The sequence below is a fragment of the Watersipora subatra genome, chromosome 5 (genome assembly GCF_963576615.1).
Source record: "Watersipora subatra chromosome 5, tzWatSuba1.1, whole genome shotgun sequence".
Classification (NCBI taxonomy): domain Eukaryota; kingdom Metazoa; phylum Bryozoa; class Gymnolaemata; order Cheilostomatida; family Watersiporidae; genus Watersipora; species Watersipora subatra.
This window is the reverse complement of record NC_088712.1, coordinates 40,634,696-40,660,401: the sequence shown is the minus strand read 5'-3', so window position 1 is coordinate 40,660,401 and position 25,706 is coordinate 40,634,696. Positions and strand designations below refer to the sequence as shown.

Genomic DNA, 25,706 nt, shown 5'->3' with positions numbered 1-25,706 from the left:
AGGTAAATGTTGTAGATGTTGATTAAGAATAAACTTTCAATGCAGATTTTTTTATTACCCTTTAATGCCGGTCATTCATCTGGTATCATTCTATACCTCACTGTTGGTACCTGCTGGCTAGCCATCATAAACTTGAAGGTAAAAGCTTTCATAGTTTTAGGCTAACACACAACTGGATACTGAATAATATGCTAGCTGACCGCCGTCGCAAAAGATAATAAAAGTTTCTCCAAAGAAAACTTGTTTTTATTTACCATATACAACATTAACCATTCTCCATTTTAAAGGAATGCATTTGTTTATTTTTGTGTGTGTCCTGCAAACATCTTACGGTTTTAATCTTCTCTCGGTCATATGCCAGTCTTTGCTCATGTTGCTCATCCGTCTCTCGGGATCTTGTTGCTGCCATCCTCTCTCGTTCACGAGCCAATCTTTGCTCACGTTGTTCATCAGTCTCTAAGGATCTTTTTGCTGCCACCATCTCTCGGTCTCGTGCCAGTCTTTGCTCCCGTTGCTCATCAGTCTCTTGAGATCTTTTTGCTGTCAACCTCTCTCGGTCACCTGCCAGTCTTCGCTCACGTTGTTCATCAGACTCTAGAGATCTTTTTGTTGTCACCCTCTCTCGCTCATATGCTAGTCTTCGTTCACGTTGCTCATAAGTCTCTAGAGATCTTTTTGCTGCAATCCTCTCTCGAGCACGAGCCAGTCTTTGCTCACGTTGTTCATCAGACTCTAGATATCTTTTTGCTGCCATCCTCTCTCGGCCAATTCCTCGGCTTAGTTGACGTTGCTGATCAGTCTGTGATGCTCGAAGTCGTGCTGTCCTTTCCCTGTTTTTTGCTAAGCGTTCATTTCTTTGCTGCTCAGTTTCCAAAGCTCTAGCAGCTGCTTTTCTTAACCTGTCTTTTTTAAGGGCTTCTTCTCTTTCCTGTGATGAATCATTGCAGGTTCTTTTTTGGAGGCAGAAGATCATGTATAACTTCAAGATTTACATATTTAACAGACTACTTTAAATTAAAAAAATTAATTGAATATGGAACTCTTTTGTAATTGAATTTAATTGGAACAATATGTCTAAAAATGGTTAGATAATAAAATACTACAGTGGGTGTCTGAGTTATGGTGTCTTTACCTTACGATTTTCTCACCTTAAGATGTGGAATACAAAATTTTTCCAGTACTCGTTATGGCATTTTCCCCGCCATACGGTATCAACGACATTATCTCTCTGAAATTTAAATTTGAACCACATCGCTCGGACTTTCTTGTCGAGTTAGTTTAAGACAATTTTAATAGTCGGCTAAAAGTTACAGCGAAAGCAAAGCGAAAAGCATCAAGCCGGAAACAGATGGGTATTAAACAATTGAGACAATGACAAAATTAATGTGAAGTTTAGTAAAATATTAACCCTTTGAACCCTAACGGCCGGTTTTCCGACATTGGGTAGGGTGTGTCAGAACCCTCAACGCCGGAATTCCGGCATTCTCATGGCTTTGTTTACAAAATCTGTTTCTAAGTAACAGCGTAAACCACTCAAATTAATTCTTGCACAGGATGTTAGACCAGAAATTTCACTTCCATTTGTAACAGTTTAGAAACATCTTTACCGACTTCCTTCATTTTAATAACAAATTTTATTAAAACGATATCACGAAAAAATCAATACGACTCGTTTGTTGGTAGTTCATAAATGATTGTGATGCAAATAAAGAATTTCATAATACTAATTATAATTTTCCAGTATATTTTGAGTCATGAAATAAAGATGAACAAGTGCTCAATAGATATGATGCTACGGTAAATGTTTTTATGAGTTGTTTAAAATCGTACAAACTTTTATAGCTTTAGCCCGAATAATGGTAAAGTACTGTTTTTTCTGTTTGATGACCTTTGCTGTGGGTTGCCCGACTTTTTTTACTGATGTTTTACCAAATATCATTGTATTATGAGCACATTTAGATATATTTAATGAAAGTTTAAAAATTTTGGATCGTTGGACAGGTTGCCCAGGGTTACTGACGCGCCTTGAAGAAAATGGCCAGGGTTCAAAGGGTTAAAACTTAGCGTCAAGTGTGTGTGTTTGGTAAACTAAATTCATTAAGTTAAATTGAAGGTTAACAGTATGTTCCGTAGCGCACAAAAGTCTAATGTACCAAACATGTTGCTGTCAAGTCTCTGTCACATCGTCGTTAGCCACTACATCTGTCTCGGAGGTAAGAACTCCATACAGTCCTGTTCATACTGATAATGATACATTTTATTGCAGACCATAACTGCTAAATAGGTAACTACAGTTACAAAAGTAACTATGCTATTGTATTACTAATATTTAATATGTACAGTACATATCACAAATTTTGACATTTTAAATGCTTTCAGTGGGTTTGCACTGGATAATTATTATAGGATCCCAGGCTCCTACATGTGACATTTCTGCCTTACGATCCCAACACCAGCACCAGAACAAATTAATGTTGTATGGCGGAGTCCACTGTATTACATGTAATAAAATAGTTTGAACCATGGATGTTTTTTAAAAATATAACTACTTAACAGCACCAAATCAAAAACTTCAACCTATATCTACTTAACAGTAAAGGGTGAATGGAAATATAACTACTTAACAGCACCAAATTAAAAACTTCAACTTATATCTACTTAACAGTAGAGGGTGATTGGAAATATAACTACTAAACAGCACCAAATCAAAAACTTCAACCTATATCTACTTAACAGTAGAGGGTGAATGGAAATATAACTACTTAACAGCATCAAATCAAAAACTTCAACCTATATCTACTTAACAGTAGAGGATGATTGGAAATATAACTACATAACAACACCAAATCAAAAACTTCAACCTATATCTACTTAACAGTAGAGGGTGATTGGAAATATAACTACTAAACAGCACCAAATCAAAAACTTCAACCTATATCTACTTAACAGTAGAAGGTGATTGGAAATATAACTACTAAACAGCACCAAATCAAAAACTACAACCTATATCTACTTAACAGTAGAGGGTGATTGGAAATATAACTACTTAACAACACCAAATCAAAAACTACAACCTATATCTACTTAACAGTAGAGGGTGATTGGAAATATAACTACTTAACAGCATCAAATCAAAAACTTCAACCTATATCTACTTAACAGTAGAGGATGATTGGAAATATAACTACATAACAACACCAAATCAAAAACTACAACCTATATCTACTTAACAGTAGAGGGTGATTGGAAATATAACTACATAACAGCATCAAATCAAAAACTTCAACCTATATCTACTTAACAGTAGAGGGTGATTGGAAATATAACTACTTAACAGCATCAAATCAAAAACTTCAACCTATATCTACTTAACAGTAGAGGATGATTGGAAATATAACTACATAACAACACCAAATCAAAAACTTCAACCTATATCTACTTAACAGTAGAGGGTGATTGGAAATATAACTACTTAACAACACCAAATCAAAAACTACAACCTATATCTACTTAACAGTAGAGGGTGATTGGAAATATAACTACATAACAGCATCAAATCAAAAACTTCAACCTATATCTACTTAACAGTAGAGGGTGATTGGAAATATAACTACATAACAACACCAAATCAAAAACTTCAACCTATATCTACTTAACAGTAGAGGGTGATTGGAAATATAACTACTTAACAACACCAAATCAAAAACTTCAACCTATATCTACTTAACAGTAGAGGATGATTGGAAATATAACTACTTAACAGCATCAAATCAAAAACTACAACCTATATCTACTTAACAGTAGAGGATGATTGGAAATATAACTACATAACAACACCAAATCAAAAACTACAACCTATATCTACTTAACAGTAGAGGGTGATTGGAAATATAACTACATAACAGCATCAAATCAAAAACTTCAACCTATATCTACTTAACAGTAGAGGGTGATTGGAAATATAACTACATAACAACACCAAATCAAAAACTACAACCTATATCTACTTAACAGTAGAGGGTGATTGGAAATATAACTACATAACAGCATCAAATCAAAAACTTCAACCTATATCTACTTAACAGTAGAGGGTGATTGGAAATATAACTACTTAACAGCATCAAATCAAAAACTTCAACCTATATCTACTTAACAGTAGAGGATGATTGGAAATATAACTACTAAACAACACCAAATTAAAAACTTCAACCTATATCTACTTAACAGTAGAGGGTGATTGGAAATATAACTACTTAACAGCATCAAATCAAAAACTTCAACCTATATCTACTTAACAGTAGAGGGTGATTGGAAATATAACTACTAAACAACACCAAATCAAAAACTTCAACCTATATCTACTTAACAGTAGAGGATGATTGGAAATATAACTACTAAACAACACCAAATCAAAAACTTCAACCTATATCTACTTAACAGTAGAGGGTGATTGGAAATATAACTACTTAACAGCATCAAATCAAAAACTTCAACCTATATCTACTTAACAGTAGAGGGTGATTGGAAATATAACTACTAAACAACACCAAATCAAAAACTTCAACCTATATCTACTTAACAGTAGAGGGTGATTGGAAATATAACTACATAACAGCATCAAATCAAAAACTTCAACCTATATCTACTTAACAGTAGAGGGTGATTGGAAATATAACTACTTAACAGCATCAAATCAAAAACTTCAACCTATATCTACTTAACAGTAGAGGATGATTGGAAATATAACTACTAAACAACACCAAATCAAAAACTTCAACCTATATCTACTTAACAGTAGAGGGTGATTGGAAATATAACTACATAACAGCACCAAATCAAAAACTTCAACCTATATCTACTTAACAGTAGAGGGTGATTGGAAATATAACTACTTAACAACACCAAATTAAAAACTTCAACCTATATCTACTTAACAGTAGAGGGTGATTGGAAATATAACTACTTAACAGCACCAAATCAAAAACTTCAACCTATATCTACTCAACAGTAGAGGGTGATTGGAAATTAATTAACTGATAATAAGAATGATGCGCAAAATTACCAATATTTAAACTTAAAACACTATTTTAAAATTATGTTTCCAAAAGACCTAACTCTGAAATAATAATTTCTAAAACAATTCGAACTTTAGTGTAATAATTACTTAACAAATATAAGATAATGATGAATGATTGACAATGATAGCCTTACACAATAGAACAGTAACCATGTTTGTCCTGAAATGTCTGTGATTAAATATGTAATTTCGAAATTGCAATAATAAAAACCTTGTTGTAAAAATGTTGATAATAACATTAGAAGAAAATGGGTAAGATAATAATATACAAGATAATTTTAGGAAATACATCATAACAACTTTCGTCTGTTGAGGAAAGGAAATTGCGCATGTTAAATTCCTATATCCACATTAAATTAAAAATAGGCGATGTTCATACAAACCACGTTTTAAATGATACTGATTAAAGATAGTTAAATAACGAGAAAGTTTTAATAAAAGATAAATCAGAATTAGCGCAAACTGTAATGAAATGAAAAATTAGATATAAAAATTTTTTAAAAAGCGACGGTTTAACTTTTCTCAAAAACAAAATTTGGCAGTCGGTGTGCAGATTACGTCAAAATAATGACAATACCGATATGCTATTTGCCGAAATCCCTCTCACAACGCCTGAAAGAGATGCGTTGCTCGCTCTCTTTCTGTATAGCATTATTCGTTAAAAGTTATATTGACAACTAAAAACACATAGGTGATAAAATGTTAGAACGTGATAAAACTGACGAAAAAATACGCCATATATAATATCTCGCATACATATGAGTCAAATGTATGTTATAAATACATATGACTCATAATAAACGTGTAATAAAATCTTAGACGATAACAAAATTAAAGTTTAAAAATGTATATATAAACTCAAGCATGCATATACATTGTACATATAAATATATATATATATATATATGTATGTATGTATGAGTATGTGTATACATTTATGCATGAGTACGTATATATTTAAAGTGAGATATGTATATTTTCAGTGTTGGCACTATTTACCTGATTAACTGGTCTTATAGTGTGTGTTGACTGTGTTTTAGGAATGAGCGAACGTAGTATGGTAGAATCACTGCTCGCTTGAGAGCTCTGTTTGCCGTAAGTCTTGATAGTATTGGCTGACATGGCCTCTCTCTGCTCGTAGAGTATCTGGAAAGTATGATGTATCATTTTCCTTATTTAGTAGAGTACTAACTGAATGACCGGTGTTGCATGGGTAATACAAAAGTTTTTGCGCAGAAAAATCATTTTTAATATACAGCATCTACCATTCTAATTTTTAAATGAAGGTGTCTGTTTATTTCTGTGCACTGGGTTTATTTTTGTGGTGCATTAGTCTTGCTGTCCATGTAAGTTTAAGCATTGTTCTTCTGGCCCACAATTCTAGCTGGAATGTTTTGCGAGAAGCCATGAAAGATTGGCAAGTGTAATGGGCATGTGCACAATTTATTACGTAGTATGGTCAGTTGAACAGTGTGGTGTATTAGGTGAATTCCTGTCTGCAGAACTGGAGGTTTCAAGTTCAAATCCAGTGCACAGCAGACTTTTCATTCCTAAAACTTTGTTGCTATAAATAGACGGTTAAACAAACACCGGGTTTTACATATGTGCCAATCATCGAATCACATTGCCAACTAGCACATACTGTATTCACTAAGTTCTCTTCATATAAAAATTTTTTTAATCTTGGTTGTTTAGCTTAAAGGAATATGTTGAAATTATTCACAAAAATTTTATGATAAAACTTTAGTTATTTGCATTGTGAACTCAAAATTCTAAACCTATACAAAATATGCAGACCGCATGTTTTAAATGGCATTAAACGTACTGTTTGCTAAAATGCTGCAGCTTTCAGAGAGCAAAGACATCATAAATATACATAACATAATAGTGCAGACAACTCCTGTTTCATAAAAATCATAAATAAAATTCCCAAACTTATATTGGCTGTTATCAGCCCACTGGATAACGAACACGTAATTAGAGTGAAACTGTTGACACATTTATGTATAGCCTTTAGTAAATAGTCAACCTAAATTCCGCTTTACCAAATAATCAAAAAAGGAAAGACAACTACTAGTAAAATATTAGTAAATGACAAAGACACAAAGGTCATTAACTGTTGGTAGAAAAACTTCTATGAGTTTTTATGCACAGATCTGAGTAAAGGAATTGTCTACCAGCCAACTCTATAACATCCCTCAGATCCAGGTATAAACGGTGAAGGTCAAGGATCCATAAAGGTACTCACCTCAGACATAGAACCTGCTTGACGCGCATGGGTAGGTCGCAGATCTGTCGGTTTATTCATACTGTTAAGTTTCGATGTGAGCGCATCCTCGTGAAGCTGATTGGTTGACACTTGAACTAATGGATGTCCTTCACTCTTTTCTTTCTTTATAGCTATGAAAATTAATCAGCTTATAGCATCACAGTTTGTCTTTTTTGTAGCCAAGCTATGATCTTTTAATTGCATGTAGATAAAGAGTAAATGAGGCGAGTTGTGGTGGTTGCAATGTGACAACAAAACAAAGTGCACTTTTGCTATTCGCATTGAAGATCAACTTGCATAAAATATTGGTAAATTTTATCAAAATAAATTAATATTTTTTATCATTTGCGAATGTTTTTGATGTTTGAGGTGATCTGACTGCCAAAATGTTTCAAGATTTAAATCGACAAAATTTGATCTCAATTAAAAGCTCAAATTCAAGCACAAGTGCCATTATGACGATTCAAAGTTGCACTTCGGCAATGAGACCGAGAAAATAGAGACAAATGCTGCAACAACAATGCATAACCAATATCTATATAGGAAGAAAGACAGGCAGCCATCCAACCAATGACGTCATTTCGACACAACTTTTTCTTTTGAGGGTTTTAACCGTGATCAAGTTAATCACAAGGAAGAATGAGCTTAAATATCTCATAATGCCTCTTTATGCTGTTGACTCTCAATCAAACTTGATGTGAAACTAATAAGTAGCCCTACTTCACTAACTTACATGTAGTTTACACATTATGATTTTACGTGGCTTTCGAATGTAAGTAATATACGTAAGAATTTGCCAGACTAAAGCAGGTAAGTCATAAATACAGAAAAATGGACACACTAGACTTCTGATGTGCAATGCAATAAATGGAAAACTTCCTTGAGCAAAATGAGTGAGAAAATCACTAAAAATATTTTAATAAAAAATTCAATATAATCCCAAAAACCGTGATGTATTTCTAACCCAAGGATATATCTATCACAGTACTTGAAGGATAGACCAATAACCTAGAACAGCCCTTGTCAGGTCTTACTAGTGCGAACTTTTTGATTTTGATAAAACTGACCTACTTTTAAAGTAAATGCCCTACTACTCACTACATTTATAAGCCATTAAAATGCCTGTTGCTTTGCAATATAGTGGCTAAGATAGCCAATTTCTCCCGAGGCTTCACATTGGCTGGTAATTCTCATATTGACATTGGCAATTTATACCTCTGTGCTTTACTGAAAGAATAGAGAATGTTTTAGGTCACAGCCAAGAGCTTGCTTTGCAGTGTTCTTGAGACTAAAACCGGTTTTTGCACCAATAAAATCTAAATCATTTATGAAAAGTGAACGATCATGACTATTTCACTACAAAAACATGTAAAATTAAATGTCGTCAGTTAACTCTTACATTGCACGTAGTCTCCACTGAAGTACTCTCTATTACTTCCGAACCTAAATGTAGCAAATCTGACACTTCTCTTTGTGTCTTTAAAGTAACATAACAACCGAAATGTCTTTTTACTACATCAATACATTACTAAATTCTTAAAGAGCATTTTCTGGTAAAATGTTAAAAATAAACCAAATTTACCTTTTTTACACACTTTTTACACAGAAGGAAACTAAATCGAGATACAAAGAACAAAATCTGTTTTTCGCTTGATGGTAATGTGGATCTAGTTTTTTTTAGATCAAGAAATCTCGGGTTGATTATGTTTCATATTAGGAACTGCCGAGATGGCTTGTGGTAGTCGTATTGTTATAGATGGCTGGTGGTAGTTGTATTGTTATAGATGGTTCGTGGTAATTGTATTGTTATAGATGGCTTGTGGTAGTCGTATTGTTATACATGTAGATGACTCGTGGTAGTCGTATTGTTATAGATGGTTTGTGGTAGTATTGTTATAGATGGCTCGTGGGAGTGGGTGTACTGATTTTGCTTAGTAAGTATTCAGAGATATTTCGTGTACCGTCAAATATTTAAAAACACAAGTTCCAAATATCGTGGACTAGTCCGTTAATGGGTTACCGGTAGTTTAGCTTTCATAAACATTTCAAATTTTTAAGTTTGACCTTTTTATACAGTTATATACAAAGCATTTGCTTGATTGTTATATGTAACTAAAACCCAGGCAGTCTAGATTGTCATAAAAGATCGCCAGAAGTGCCAATTAAGCATAGAGAAGAGATATCTGCATAATAATTCTACAATCCTTCAAGGTAAACGATTGGCCCAGGTGGTTGGTGGTATGCCAGGTGGTAGGCGGGGTGCCAGGTGATAGGTGACGCACCAGGTGGTATGTGGTGTGCCAGGTGGCAATGCAGAATGTCACAGGCTCAAATCGAGTATGAAAAATTATTTCCCAATCTCAAACAGTATCTTTAGACAGACTAGTACACCAGGCAGTCCAGTATCTTTAGACAGACTAGTACACAAGGCAGTCCAGACAGACTAGTACATCAGGCAGTCCAGACAGACTAGTACACCAGGCAGTCCAGACAGACTAGTACACCAGGCAGTCCAGACAGACTAGTACACCAAGCAGTCCAGACAGACTAGTACACCAGGCAGTCCAGATGGACTAGTACACCGGGCAGTTCGGACAGACTAGTACACCGGGCAGTCAAGACAGACTAGTACACCGGGCAGTCCAGACAGACTAGTACACCGGGCAGTCCAGACAGACTAGTACACCGGGCAGTCCAGACAGACTACCACACAGGGCAGTCAAGACAGACTAGTACACCAGGCAGTCCAGACAGACTAGTACACCAGGCAGTCCAGACAGACTAGTACATCAGGCAGTCCAGACAGACTAGTACACCGGGCAGTCCAGACAGACTAGTACCCCAGGCAGTTCAGTACGCTGTGAGAGTCAGCCAGGTGTGATGAAGATAATGTACAGAGAATAACTAGCTGCACAATATCTCCAAAACACCAGAAGATGGTAGGTTGGTGCATGTATTAGAGTGTCGGTCTACCGAGCTAAATGTCGCGAGTTTGAATACCGTATGATGTAATATTCTTTCCCAACATCCAAATGTGGAGTCAAAAAGACTTATCATGGTGAAGATTGCTAGCAGTATTCATTACAAGATTGCCGTAGGGTTTTTGAAATGACTTCAACGAAATGAATCATAATATATCTTTAAATGACAATTTTGTGCAACACAGGATAGTTTTAAGACGCACAGCAGATTATGAAGCAGACTACATATGCAGAGATTTGACTGTACAAAGCGTGCTCTTCACTAGCAACTCTGAGAAGTCAATATGATGAGCATACTAATACTTGAACAGCTGCGATGTACGGAACACTCTAGAATAATCTGCAGTCTCCAACTAACCAATTTACTAACACAAAGATAAAATGAGAAAGTACAAATAAAAATTACAAGAAAACAAAAATACTAAACTCACTCTCATTCTCCCACGAAGAAGCGGATTAAAGCGACAATTTAGTAAAATTGTCAAAACATTAAAAACATACCATATGACTGCTCGTCATCGATATAACAAGTGATTGCTTCCAGCATGGAATCCATCAAGTCAGCTATGATTTGTGTTAGGTCTTCACCAGCCACTCTGTTAGCATCCTGTCAATAGATAATTCCTACACAATACAGGATGGAACACCGCTATCAGATAACATTACCTGAGGACGAGCCATTCAAGTCAACATGTGTTACTTTATTGCAACTACAATTTTATTTGTGACAGTCTATGACTGTTTACACAAAATGATTTCAAGAGATATATGTATGTTGTAAACAGAATCTATAAGGAACATTTTACTGGAGGAATCAAGTTGAAGGTTGAAAAAGTGCGGAGATTAGACTACTCAAGTGTAAATTATTATTTACTGTCTAATTATTGTTATACGAATGACAAAAAATTATCTTACAATAAGACAACAATTTAATGGCTAATCTTGCATATACGCGAAATATCCGAAAACAACACTTCAAAATTTCATTTCTAATCTTTCTGTCTCACTTACTGTTTAAGAATGGATTACACCTTAAGATTAGAAATGATCCCTTCACTTCAAATGATGAACACTTCAAAATTTCATGGCTAATCCGACATATACGTGCAGGTCCCCTGATCGCTGGTCGTATTAACAAGTTTCAATCGACTGCAAAAGCACTTAGAATAGCAACTTAGAATAGCACGATTTCTTTTGAACTAAAAAACTGAAAACGAATAGAGTAAATAACCTTTTTACACTCTCTCAAAGAAATGACGTCTTGGAGGTAAAAGAAGAAACATAGTGACTGTAGTACACAGAGTCTGATAGAATGTGTCTATTCGTTATGAATATAAAAACAAACAGTTTTAGTGAAAAACTCTTGTTCCTGAGGAGAAGCGTTCTAGCGGTTCATTTCATGGTTAACACTGACCTCGGTATTTCAACAATATTTTAAGAACTAACAGTCCTATCGAATTGAAACTTTGTAACTATACTCAAAACATAATATGCACAGGGCAAAAAAAAATTGTAATCCTAAGTAAACCGTAAATACAAATAAAACTAAGTGGAACTAAACAGCCGCCAAGTTTACTCAGTTGTAGGGTCAGGTAAAAACAAATTTCCCGAACTATCTTGGGCCGAGGCTTCATAGTGTTAACAGAAGAAATACAGTATTACAGAGTGACTGACTGTCTATCATCCGTTTGACTGAAGCATCACCTCAACTGAGAAAGATTGCTAGACATGCTGCTGCAGTAAGTCGGTTAAAGACTAAACATAATATTGAACAGGTAATAATGTCGATGACCGCTAGATAACCTGTGCGGGTACTACAAAATCCTTATTTTTTATAAACAATTATGGCATGATTTTAGGTTTATTGCCGCCACAAAGAATTTTGCTAGCTTTGTTTTGAGTATTGTCAAAGTCAAGCGTTGGTTTGAGTACTTTCAAGTATTGAGGTTTGGTTTGAGTACTTTCAAGTATTGAGGTTTGGTTTGAGTACTTTCAAGTATTGAAGTTTGGTTTGAGTACTTTCAAGTATTGAGGTTTGGTTTGAGTACTTTCAAGTATTGAGGTTTGGTTTGAGGGAGAGTAAACAGCACTCAACTTGACAGTGCCTTAGGACAGCAGACTGTTTAAGATATCAAGGAACATCAGAGCATGAAAAGATGAAAGCTTAAAATGGTTCTTGGTGAAAGACATCGTCACAAATAAAACAAACATTAGCGTTACTTAAAAGAAAACAGCTCGCAAGACAAAAACTTGCAAAAGCAATCAAAGAAGAAACTCACCATGTACACATTTGTGAGCAGTTTTAATGGATGCTATTGAGTTAACCTTAATCAGGTTAGCAATAGATGCAATTGAGTTAACCTTAATCAGGTTAGCAATAGATGCTATTGAGTTAATCTTAATCAGGTCAGCAATAGATGCTATTGAGTTAACCTTATTTAGGCTAGCAATAGATGCCATTGAGTTAACCTTATTCAGGTATTTCAGGTAACATTATTCAGGTAAACTTATTCTATGACAGTACAGCAATACCTTGAGATGAGGAAAATTTCGAACAAATTTTTCCCTTACGAGCACACGAGACGTCTGCTAAAAAAACTGGCTAAATGTGAAAGCGGGTCGAAAAGCGAGGCGTAAAGAGTCTAGCTGGAAAGAGAGAATCAAAAAATGAAAACTAGAATTAAGTTTAGCGTAATGTAAGAATAGAAATTATTTTACTGGTGTGTGTGCGTGTGTGTGCGCGCGCGCGTATAGTATGCCGAGTTTATTTAAGTCTATTTAAAGTTCATGTTATGTTACGCAGTGTCACAAAAATGTAACGTACCGAATGTATTGCCATCGAGTACGTACCGAATGTATTGCCATCGAGTCTTTCTCACAACGTTGTTTGCTGCAACCGTCTGTCTCGAAGGTAATAATTCTATTGAGTATTATACATCACAATGTTACTTTTTATTGCAGATGATAAACACGAGATGCATGTAGGTATTTATTCCTCTGTCAGTGTAAGTGGTGAATCAGATCGATTTAAAAAATGTTTCTCCACTGTAGTATCCTGTGCTTAGGATCTTTACAGGAGGTTCGGAAAGCATTAATTTATACTTACCTATTTATTATAGGAAAATTGATTTTAGATACGAACAAATTGACGTAAGAGAACAGTCCATAAAATAAAGGGCGTATGTCAAGGTATTGCTGTATAGAGTGACCGTAGCATAAAAACCTCAACTTTCTGTTTGCTTACCATTTCTTTCTGTTGGGACAAGGATCCATCAGATGTAATTTCATTGGTTTCTGTACCCGCATCCATATTGACTGAATCAAAAGTTTCTCCGACAGCATTGGGATCGGCTACTGATCGCACACTGCTGATGCATGGCCCAGCATCATCACTAGTCGGAGATATGACTTCTCTTTTAACAGTTTGCCTTTCACCGACATGTGAGTTATCCAGATCAGAAGAACGAGATTCAGGAATGTTTTCATCAGATTTTGGGCTTGACACTCGATTGTAGCAGTCAAGCACAGAGCTGTATTTCTTCTAAAGACAACAAAAACTGAGTGATGTAAGAGTTGAGTTGGTCATCCAGTTGGAAGATAAAACATGATGAGTTAAAGTCACATTCTAACAAGAATAATACGGTAAAAACCAAATAAGGCGATGCTACCGCAACCCTCAATGCTATATTAAAGCCAAGAATATCACAACCCTGAGATACAACTTCCATATCATTTTTAAAAACTTTTCACTAGTTTGCAAACCAGATTGGATTCAGCAAATTGTAGGAGATGTGAAGACAACTCCCATGATGAAGTGAAGCTATCAAAGATGACTAAATTGAGCTTATTGTCTGTCAAGCTTGAAGCACTACTGTATTGCCTGAAAGACAATACTAATAAACCTCGGACATTCTAACTCATTGGAAATGGCTCAATAAATTCACCATCATACCTTGCCCATGAGGTGCAACCTTTCACAAAATAATCAAAAATTATTTCTGCATTTTCAACAATACTATAGAATCCAAACTGTAACCAATGTTGGATATATTTTATCTACCATATATTTTGGAGTATAAGGTGATTTGTGGAGCCAGGTAAAATGAAGAATGCAAATGGAAAAACGTTTTATGAATATCACATATCCGTTGTATAAGATGACTGCTAAATTAATTGTGTTAACATTTTTACAAAATAAAAAACCGATGCAACCTTCAGCTAATTCATCAATTAGCTCGCTGTAAACAACGGATAGTGTCAGTGTCGCTCTCAAGCAGTTCGGGAGGATTTTTGGCGAAAAACGTATCAAAGTTTTAGTGATATTTGGAGAGCCCTGTTAGTAGGAGAAATAACGTAACTAGGGTCCGCAAAAAACATCCTACTCCACATCATAACCGTATCCTAGGGCCACTGTATCCCATGGTTCAACTGTATTGTAATATTGTATTGTAAAACTTTTATTGAAAAAGAAATAAATCATGAGAAATAAAAGCGCATGTAATCAACAATTTTTATTTACAACCAAAATGATACCAATTTTTTGATGTAAAAGGAAAGATCTGCCCGGAGAGTTCTATGCATGACTTTTATATTCGTTGTTTAATGTTTAAAGGTGATTTTTAACTCTAAGGGTCAAGGTCATCTTATGTGCCAAAATATATGGTACTTAAACTAATGACGAGATAAATCTTTTGACCAAAATGAAGCAACTCTTTTGCCAATATATACAAATATATCCTTATTATATTTGTTAATTAGCTGAATGCCGGGTGTGGCCCGGGTAATAAAAAATCTTTGCATTGAAACTTAATTTTTATTTAATATATAAAAACAGTTACCATTCTAACTTCCATAATTCATATTATAAAAAAGGGCTTTGTGCAGTTCAAATAAATTTATAAAAAAAAACAAAAAAACAGTTAAAAGTGTTTAAAAGAGAATGTGAAATAATTTGCAAGTAAAGTCTAAATAAAGTTTGTTTTGCTACGATTACAATGAAAAATGATTTGGTATACAATTATGTGAATTCAATTCAGTTCAGTGTTGGTATCGTAAGGCGGAAATGGCGTAAAGAGTGGCCTGGAAACCCATAGAAATTATTTAATGCATACCCTGCCTAAGAAAAATCATAGAAATTGTATGTAAATACTATACACATTACAAATTAGCTACAAAATAATATATTAGCCTTAGTAACTATAGTTACCTATGGTAAATTTAGTTTATTTAGTGGTTATAATCTGCAAAAAATGTAACATACAGTACGTACCATAGGGAATTCTTACTTTCAAGACAGGTGTATAACATGATCATTGAATTTATCTTAAATGAATTTAGCTTACTAAACACATTATTAAAACTAGATTTTAATATGTATTTTACGAAACCAAAATTCAACTCTATCATAGCCTTAAATTTTATGACTTATCTGTTTTCGGTTTCGTTTTCACTATGACTTACAACAAATAAGGCTGAACTGAGAGAGAGAGAGCAAGCGGATATTAAATCTCTTACAGGCGTTATGAGAGCAATTTTGACGAATAGCATATCAGTATCTTTGTTATTTCGATGTAATCAACAAATTTTTAATTTCGATAGAATTTTTTGTTGATATTGTGTGGCGAAAAAAAGCCAAAAGTTTTTTCAAAAAACATTGTGTTCCACTTCATAAAGCGAAAACATCGTATAAGAAGGGCACCGTAACCTTAGGGCGCACTGCATTCATTAATAATAAAAAGTGCACATTTAGCGTGTGCAATTGTAAAAAAGAATATACAGTATATGATAAGAGCAATCGGCGTGATAAGAATGGACCAGTCTTGGGGCTACGCGAACTTGCAATTTGAATTTCCTGTGTTGAAATTCAGTACAAAGGTGATTTTTCCTTGCTAAAACTTGATCGCTATAGCTGGACAGACAAATGTGCAGATGGACAAAAGACAAACAAACATTGAGATATATATATAGAGATATAAATCCTAAATCGTTGTACTAATGAAAACATTTACGTTCTCAAAAATGCTTCTAGCTAGCTAATTAAAAATGACCTACATCAGATTACTTTAGACAATGTTATAAAATCAACAAACTGTTACAACAAACATACTCCATGAGCAAACCGTACAATTCGATTATCAATGAGTTTAAAAGAGAAAAGTTGTGGATGAACGTAAAAATTACTGACCTGAACGGCCGGAGCAGGAGGGCTAGGTTTGACTGGTACCTCTGAGGGCTGCAACACTTGATCATTCTTTATAAATATCTTGACTCCTGCAATAATATTTAATTTCAGCCTCAACAATGCCGGCCTCTACTAACTATGAGTAACTACAACTCACGCGGTTTCCTGTCAATAATCGTAATGAGCTGACACGCCTGTCATCCACCATCGACGACGACCAGCGACGTCAGGATATTAAATAAATTCGTTATGCTCAAATGATTAATCCACAAATTTTGGTCATCCGCAAGTTTGCACCATCCAGAAGATGGGAATGACAAAAACCCAAAAGTAAAGCGAATTTATCACATTTATCACCCAACGTGCACACAACTCCAAATCCGCACCATGAAAACACAGTGACAGGAACCTAAGCAGTAGAAACAAAAAAATTACTCGCGATTTAGAACTAACTTTGCTCACAGCCAATCTTATAGTAAATCCTAAAGGAACAATAAGAATCATAATATCATCAATGTTATGATGTAGGAATATGCAGACGTTAGCAGTTAGTAATAGCTAGTATTAGTAATAGCTAGTATTAGTAATAGCTAGTATTAGTAATAGCTAGTATTAGTAATAGCTAGTATTAGTGATATAGTGACACAGTCAGAGTAAAAACTCGTCAATAAGTAGAATTTCGATTGCATTTTTTGCCCAATTGCTTTTTCATGAACTTTTCACATTTTTATAAAAAATAAATGGCTGCCAAAATACGAAAAGCATTTTAGCCTGTTCAACATAAGCTAACAGTCACTTAATCTATAATCACAAATACTTCTATAGACCAGAATCCTGATGTGATATTAATCAACTAGTAGAGCTTTTAGGAATGAGTCCATGGTATTGGCAGGCCCCGATTGAGGTTTAAAGACACAGTAAAATACAACTTAAAGGACAAGAAGATACCAATTGGAAGTTGGCAACCTCTCAGGCAAAATTGAAATCAATGAAGAAGTGTGATTCATCAGAAGCCATTTTCGAAAACGAAGGAGAACTGATTTAAGTGCTATACCTCTACTAGTTTGCATTTAAATGTTGTCTTTTATGTACATCTACTTATCAGCTTATACAAAAATCTTTAATATTCGACTGTGTTGATTGAATACATCGTGATAGTTATTGTTCTGCAAATGTTCTAATATGACATGAAAATACAATGTATGGACAGACCCAGATTACTGTAAATATTAACAAATGTACAGTATTAAAATTTTAATGAAATAATGTCAGATCCTGACAGTAAATAGTGACGTTTATTTGGTAAACGACTTTAAAACTAGAAAACCAGGAGTATAAAGGTTCCTGACAATTACTGGCAGAAACATCTAAAGCAATCGGAGTGATACCTTGAAAGTGACTGCAATGAACGAATTTGCCCACTTTATACAAAAAACTACAAAACGAAAAAAAATCTGGTTTGAAATACTACAACAGATTGACCTGCTAGGTTCTCTTTTGGTCTAGCCTAAGCTCCTGTAGTCTTTCGTTGTCTCACAAAAACTCAATGAGTTAGGTTTGACAAACTAAACGGCCGATCATTCCACAGACATATCAGTGTCTAATAATTGTCTTTAGATTATCACCTACATAAACCTGATACTGTAATGCCACACTCACAGACAGGCTTTAGATCACCCTGTTACGCGCCTGACCAATAACCTACCGGTCTTTGTAGAGATGAGACGGGAAGGATCGACTCTGAATGTCTCATTGTTCAGCTTAAGAGCAAAAGGGGACGATGTGTCAATCTTCTCAAGTACATGATAGGGAATGGTGACGAGACGGCCCTTACTCTCTTTAGGTGTAGCTGGTGCTGCAGAACGACTCAACGCTTGATTGATCAAGGGTGCCGTAATCTTGCTTGTCGGAGGAAGTTTCTAGAAATCGATTCAAAAGTGCCATACTTAAATCAGCTCAGCTCTTCACTGAGTAGTTTAGACAAAGAAGATAATTCGGGACAAAAAATAAGAAGTTTTCAAAAAAGGCATGGAAATAATTCTATTTAACAAAGACAGGTGTTATTGCTAGATTTTTAGCTTCTTTTAACAAAACCTGACAATTACAAAGAAGAAGCTACGTATGAATGTAGGGAACTCTATAGAAATTCATAGAAACTAGACAATATGTACGCACTGATGTATGCATGTACGTACGTATGTACTATTGTTGCGGCACAGCGCCGTGACCAGAGCTGTAGGGACCGAGCCTTCCTGCAATCGGAGAAGGCTCGGCCACCGATGAAAACACTCGGATGACCGACTAACACAAACAGAAGAGCGTAAATAAAGAGAAAAGTGAGCGGAGCCTAATAAAACAAGAATTATATAAAAAACGCTATCATTTTGGCAGTTGTATTGCGCGCACACTCTGCATGTATGTTCACGGTTAATGGCTTGACACTCACGTATATAAATTATACAAATAAATATACGTATATAAATATCGGTGGCTAACACTTGGTTTGTTTATTGCTTGACTGTCTTGTGGAGAGTAAAGGGAACCAGCAGTTTACTTCACACTACGGTATACAAAAGTGAAGGTCAGACCTAAGCTTAGTTGACACAAAATCAAAGGCAAAAAGTATCAAAAATCACAGATTTGTTACGTCCATTCATGTACCTATTGTACCGTGTTCAAGTGAACCACACCGTTAGCACAACATTACAGTCTTTTACACATAATACCCCAAGTTCTGACCAATTAAAGATGAATTTACACAGATTTTTCAAGTTGAGAGAAGAACAAGGCCTTACAGATGAACTTGAATAAAGTTTTTTCGTCGGAAAGTGTAGGTATTTTTCTATCATTTGCGATTGTAATTGATGTTTGAGTTAATCTGACTGCCAGGATGTTTTTAGATTAAAATCGCTAAAATTTGATCGCCATTTAAAATCTTGAAAAAGAATGCGTGCGAAATGATGACACTAGTTGTTATCGTAGCGATAGTTGAAATCAGCTATTGCTTTCAAGTTGAAGTGTTACGCGTCTCTATTCTGTTGGTCTTTTTGCAATTATAGACGTCATGATCACCCTTTCAATTGATCTGAATGTATAAATCGTGATGAAGTTTTATTAATCTTAATCTTGATACATTCTCGCAATAAGATCAACTCAAATACCGAAAACAATAGCAAAATATATTTTTGATAAAACCTGCAAAAGTTTTGTTGAAGTTAATCTTTAAAGCCTGGTTCTTCTCTCCACTTGAAAAATTGCCAATACAATATTTTGTTGACACCGTAACGGACAACTTATCATTTTACTTTTATCACCAAAACTCGGGTGATTTGAAGCTTTACTATTTTTGTAGCTGGCCACAGTGTGTATGATTGTAACGAGTTGAAGATATCTACGGCCTCATACAGCCAGCCATTTGATAAGGCTGTATAGCCCTGAGCGCCATTATTTCCAAAAGATTAAGTCGAGTTCATGAAGGATTCAGCCAATCACGGCCTGTTTTTTGTTCTCAGAATGATAATACCCTCATAAACATAAAGGTGACAAGGTGACCATAAAAACAGCACCAAACAAATAAACTTCGTCCATACATGACGTGAACATATTATTTTTCAAAAGTTTACAAACTTGTTAGATGAGTGATATTATTTTAAATCGTCAAAGAGGTTATAATGACGAGGGGGGTTCCATATGTCGTCAGAGGTAATTTGGCATTATTCAACAGTATAACTGTGAAATCTAGCTTAAGATATCAGCATCTACACTTTTGGCTGACACGCTGTTACTTCATTGGTCAGCTAGCATGAAACACTGCTGAACCAAAACATGCTCACACCATAACTAGTGCCTATAGATTACAAAAATCGCGTTCAGAAATAGATGATGGTAATGGCCTATTTATGTATTCAATTACTACGTAGTTGATAGAAAAAGAAGTCTGCTAACAAACCGTGATATTTTTCTTATGATCTGGGGCATCCAACCTCGAGTTCATGATGCATATCTGTAAAGACAGGAGGACATGTACAGGGAAAACAGAAAGATCTATTTTTTTAAAACAGTAAGTTACCTAATTTTTAACATATATATCAGAAGCTTGAAGGCCAGGTTAAATCTCTGGAGCTCAGACTACCTAACCACCCTGAGCACTGAATGAAAGACTAATTATTCAATAGCTTAATATCTTTACTATAATAAGAGCCATTGTTATTTCCTGTACACTATTGAGTCAGCCGCATTGGGCCTAGCAAATAATTGGGCACTATTATTTCCTGCGCTCTGTCAGCTCACCTGACGATCCCACATAGTACATGAAACTGCTAGAGTACTAGTAACTAATAATTTCAGGTCTTTCAATGACAAGTTAGCATATTCAACTCTATCTGTTTGAGAAGATGAACTATGCACTCTTACATCCAACACCAACTGCAGTATGTTTTTATGGAATACTGCCAACATATCGGTCAAAGATTATACAGACTAAAGTCATTATTGGCCTATAAAGGAATAGTAATCATTTGACCACTGTCGCAAAAACTACGCTCACTGAGATTTCAGATTGTAACAAAGCAGAACTTCTGAAACTATAGTATGAAATCTGTGGTAGTTTCCCTCTAAATTTGAATGACAGATTTGTCGCCTGCGGATTTACATAGAGCAAGGTTTAGTGCAAGTTCGGTAAAAATGACAAGCTTCTCTGACAACAGCATCATCATTAGAAGCCTTCCTAAAGACAGCCATAACAGCATATCCGGAAAGCATCGCCAAACAGGAGAGTTGTGTTTTGGATAAAGTTAGGTACCTAACTAGTTTTGAATTCGCTGATTCATCAATAACACTTACAGAGCATACAAAGAGGGCATCTCGTCCACCAGTAGTCCAATTGATGCATTCTGGGTGAAATAGAAGAAGACATACTCCGCATTGGACAGAAGGGACTGTGTTAGCCACTCCTTTACATAGTTGAGAACAAGGCTGCGGCTTCTGTAACAGACACACATATGTTGACAGTGAAACCGACTTGTCGATTTAGTCAGATCAGTTCTATAATATGAAGCTCCGCAGCACATAATTAAGCAAATATGCAGTGAGTTACCTACTGATGACCTATATATGAGTTTGTATATCTCGCTATGATTGGTTGGCTCTTAATAAACGGTTCTATTATAGTTGGTTGTTGTTGCTAAAGTCAAATGTCTATAATAATTCGAATATGTTTAAAGATGGATTCTACATCAAATCTTGCTCAGAGAGTTCAGATTTGCTGAAGACGCAAGGTAAACCATTATATTAACCAACCACAGCCAACTGAATGTTTTAATAGTCGGATGAAAACTCACCAGTAACCTTACTGCTAATGCTAAATCTTTCATTACCAAATCCCGCACAGCCCGAAGCCTAATATGTAAACTAAGCCTGATTCTGCATGAATGTCTCTACAAATGAACATACTTTACTGCCCTATATTATATGTATACCGTAAGTCCTCACGCTCAAGCCGCGCGGCTCGTGCTCAAAAACAGTTGACTCGTGAAAGAAAAATAATCCTCCAACAAGCCGCATATGCCCACAGACTGCGGCTAATGACTGAGGTTTTGTCGTCCTTGACCCCTTCGGGAGTGAGAGTGTTGACACGGGTTTCGCTATACCCCCATCGTCTTGAATAAGAAAACAAGCTACATCAGTACACATGAAAAGAATTTTCTTTTACTTCAAAGTTCGAATTAAAATTCCTAAACCCTTGCATCAAGAACTTACTTACCATGTCTCAGCTAGATTTTTATTGCGCTGTTAGAGGGCTTCACGTTTATGAAAAGATGCCGGTCAAGAATGAAAAGGTGTTAATAACCTATGACTGTGGTGAGTTAAACGAGCAATAAATTCTTCTTTAGTCTAAAGTATTCCATAAACATGACCTTGAAAATAAACGAGTAGATCGCCAAAACCCCGTACATTTAAGTGTATCATGACTGCGATTCTATGGTTATAGCGCGAAACTGATCAGAGACCGCATTTATCGACAAGCCGCCCTGAGCCCCACATAAGTTTTATAAACTTGGCTTTAGACGCCGTCTATGACCTTGAACCAGAAGGCGCGCCCTACGACAAGCCGCGCGGCTTGAGCATAAGGACTTGCGGTATATACTATATATATACATATAACAATATGTATATATAGTATATATAGAGATGTATTTATACTATATTTATACATCTATATATACAAATATATATATATATAAATCTCAATGTTTGTCTGTATGTTGTTCGGTTTGTCCAGCTATAGCAATTAAAATTTAGGAATGAATTATCAGTTTCATGCGGGATTTGAATTGACAAAGATTACAACCCCAAGTTTCTAACCAAGCATTCAGTCACCAAGCTACGCTGTTCTTACGATTCTATCGCTCATCATACACCGTACACTCTTTTCTCGATTGCACATGCTAAATGACGTATTAATTGAAACTCTATGAACTCTGCTAAGTCTAAGAAACACGATGCTTTTTCGTCCTCGCCATACTTGGGCTAAGTTGTTTTACGCCATAGAATATCAACAAACATTTATTTCGAAACTAAAATTTGGTGATTGTAAGTTAAGCATCGTCCGTTATGGTAAAAATGGGTTTGCACACAGACAAGTGATAAAATTTTTGTTAAAGTGAATACTAAAACTTCCTTCAGGTATGTTTTTAGTAAACTAATATCGTTTAAGTTAGATTCAGCGTTTATGTTACACGTCTGTCTCGAAGGTAAAAACTTTCCACATAGTACATTGTAATGTTACATTTTCTTGCAGATCATAACCACAAAAAGCACTAAATTTATTGTAGGTATCTACAGTTACTTTAAGGTTAACATATGGTTTTCTTAATATTGTTAATGATGATGATTTAAATGATTTTTACCAGAAAGTGATTGCATTAGATAATTACGATGGGTTTCTATACCACTCTATACGTTTCTATGGTATTTTCGCCTTATGATGCCAACACTGAAACGAACTAAAATCGCATAATTGTATACCAAATGTTTCATTGCAATGCTATTCGCCGAAATCCCTCTCACAACGTATGAAATAGATAGAATGCTCGCTCTCTCTCCGTTCAGGCTTATTTAATGTATTTTAAGGTATAGTAAAAACAAAAACGGCAAAGATATCGGTGATGAAATTTTAGTCGATGCTGCAGCACGCAGTAATTTTGCAGTGCATTACCAATTTCAAATGTGCAGTCGACATTTATCGCTACTATTGCAAATTCTCCAATGTGATCTACCACGCATTACTTCCATGACACATTACCTGAAACTCAGCAAGTCATACATACCGCAAAAACATACTCTCAAAAACCTGAAACTGCATGCGTACTGCAATAGCACATTTGTAAGAGGTTGACACTGTAGATTAACTGACATTGCTTGCTTTCAACACTGCAGACTGTGCAGTAGGTAATACTGCCACAGCACCAATACCGCTTATTGTGTGCTAGAAAATAATGTACTGCAAACTGTGTAGGTTTACTGTGTAGTAGTAAAAGAACACAATGCCATTACATTGCATACTGCTACTGCAATGTTAATGCAACTACATGGATATCCAGGTAAACTTATTGCAGCTGTAATGCATTTTACATCTGAGCATCAATGAATACTTATCAATGCGTCAAATTAAAATGGGTCGCGGCCACAGAAACCATGGTTAAGTCGCAAATCACGAAGTTGAGCTATCCGACTTTAAAGTTACACTAACTGAACTTATAATATTGGTAACGATATTAGTAACACATACCTTTGGACCAATCAAAGTGTGATCTTTCTGAATCTGAAGTCAGTTTAGACAATAAATGTCTTTAAACCTCGAAAAAAAACCTTAAAACCGTTGCTATGCTAAACAGGAAGTACTTAAAAATGGCGTCCGAAAAACGTAATCGTTTCTTTTTTGCCGATTTGAAAGATAATTCTGACATTTTGGACACTTATAATGAGTACTTTGGTGTTCCAACTGATGTCAAAAGCAGTGAAAGTAAAGGGAATGACCATGATCTATTCCTAACAATTCTTATAAGAATATTACAATATTTAATTATAAGAATAATTTATCGATTTTCTAAGATTTAATTATAAGAATAATTATTCGAATTTACAAGATCTAAGTATATAGTGACCGATGGTGTGCAATATGTTACTGTTATTATTTTTTTAAAGATTTTGTTGATCATACTACGGTTGTGCTCAATATCGCGACACTTGAAAGCCGTTTTTTAACATCTGCAAAATTAAGTAATACATTTTTTATAGATATACAGCTAATTCTATGACAACCAACCAAAATATGTTTACATTTTTGAATTCAGCATAATGTTTTGGATACCAAGACAGAAATCTAGATAAATATCACAACCTCTTAATATTGGTTGCTATGGCGTTTTGAAATGTAAACAAAACTTTGCATCCGTTTTCGTTTCACAGACTTAAACACCAGTTTTCTCGGAACTATGTTTTCGCGCTAATGGTAAACGTGCATTCAGTTTATTGACCATAAAATCTGCTGTAAATAAGCTAGAATCAAAAATCTTTTTGCAAAATAACCGTGAGAATTTTCTCCATCTGCTAGTGTAGATAACTCTGAATCTTATAATTCCGACATAACCATGGTTTCTGTGATCATGACACAAATTTTCTTCTGATGTTCCCAACATCACTACACAGAGTACAGCTATATACATATATATACAGACAGTTCCAAACCTACGAACGAGTTACGTTCCGAGCGATTGTTCAAAAGGTGAATTTGTTCGTAAGTTGCTTCAGTGCTATATTTTGTGTTATAATTTATGTTTAAGGCCTATATAAGTATATTGAAGGTTTATATAAGTATGTTTAAGGCTTTTATAAGTAACCTGTATTGGTTTGTACTGAAAAAAAAATTTAATAAAATGGAGATAATACTTTGGTGGATGCCGGGCCATGACACTGCATTTCTTATAATTATGTCTTGTCCTTTTTATTATATTGTTGTTTTAATCGTTATGCTATCACTTATAGTTGTTGTCTTATTTTTTGTATGTGTTGTCCGTTTATTATATCGTTGTTTCACTCGTTATGCTATTGTTATATCTGATATAACGTCATAACACTATCACTTATCGTCACTTATATTGTTGTCATACCAACGTGGTAGCGGTCCTATTCATTCAC

At 35.1% G+C, this 25,706-nt stretch overlaps 1 protein-coding gene across 1 annotated transcript in view; it reads right to left on the bottom strand.

Moving 5' to 3' along the window:
• The window catches only part of LOC137397622 (uncharacterized), a 66,875-nt gene that overhangs the window by 25,044 nt on the left and 16,125 nt on the right, over positions 1–25,706 (bottom strand). The window contains exons 11-18 of the mRNA XM_068083915.1: positions 21,351–21,491; positions 20,458–20,511; positions 18,214–18,427; positions 16,512–16,597; positions 13,572–13,868; positions 10,829–10,934; positions 7,326–7,477; positions 6,077–6,223 (exon numbers count right to left, since the gene is read on the bottom strand). Coding sequence (XP_067940016.1) covers positions 6,077–6,223; positions 7,326–7,477; positions 10,829–10,934; positions 13,572–13,868; positions 16,512–16,597; positions 18,214–18,427; positions 20,458–20,511; positions 21,351–21,491 — 1,197 coding nt within the window. The remainder of the gene's footprint in view (positions 1–6,076; positions 6,224–7,325; positions 7,478–10,828; positions 10,935–13,571; positions 13,869–16,511; positions 16,598–18,213; positions 18,428–20,457; positions 20,512–21,350; positions 21,492–25,706) is intronic.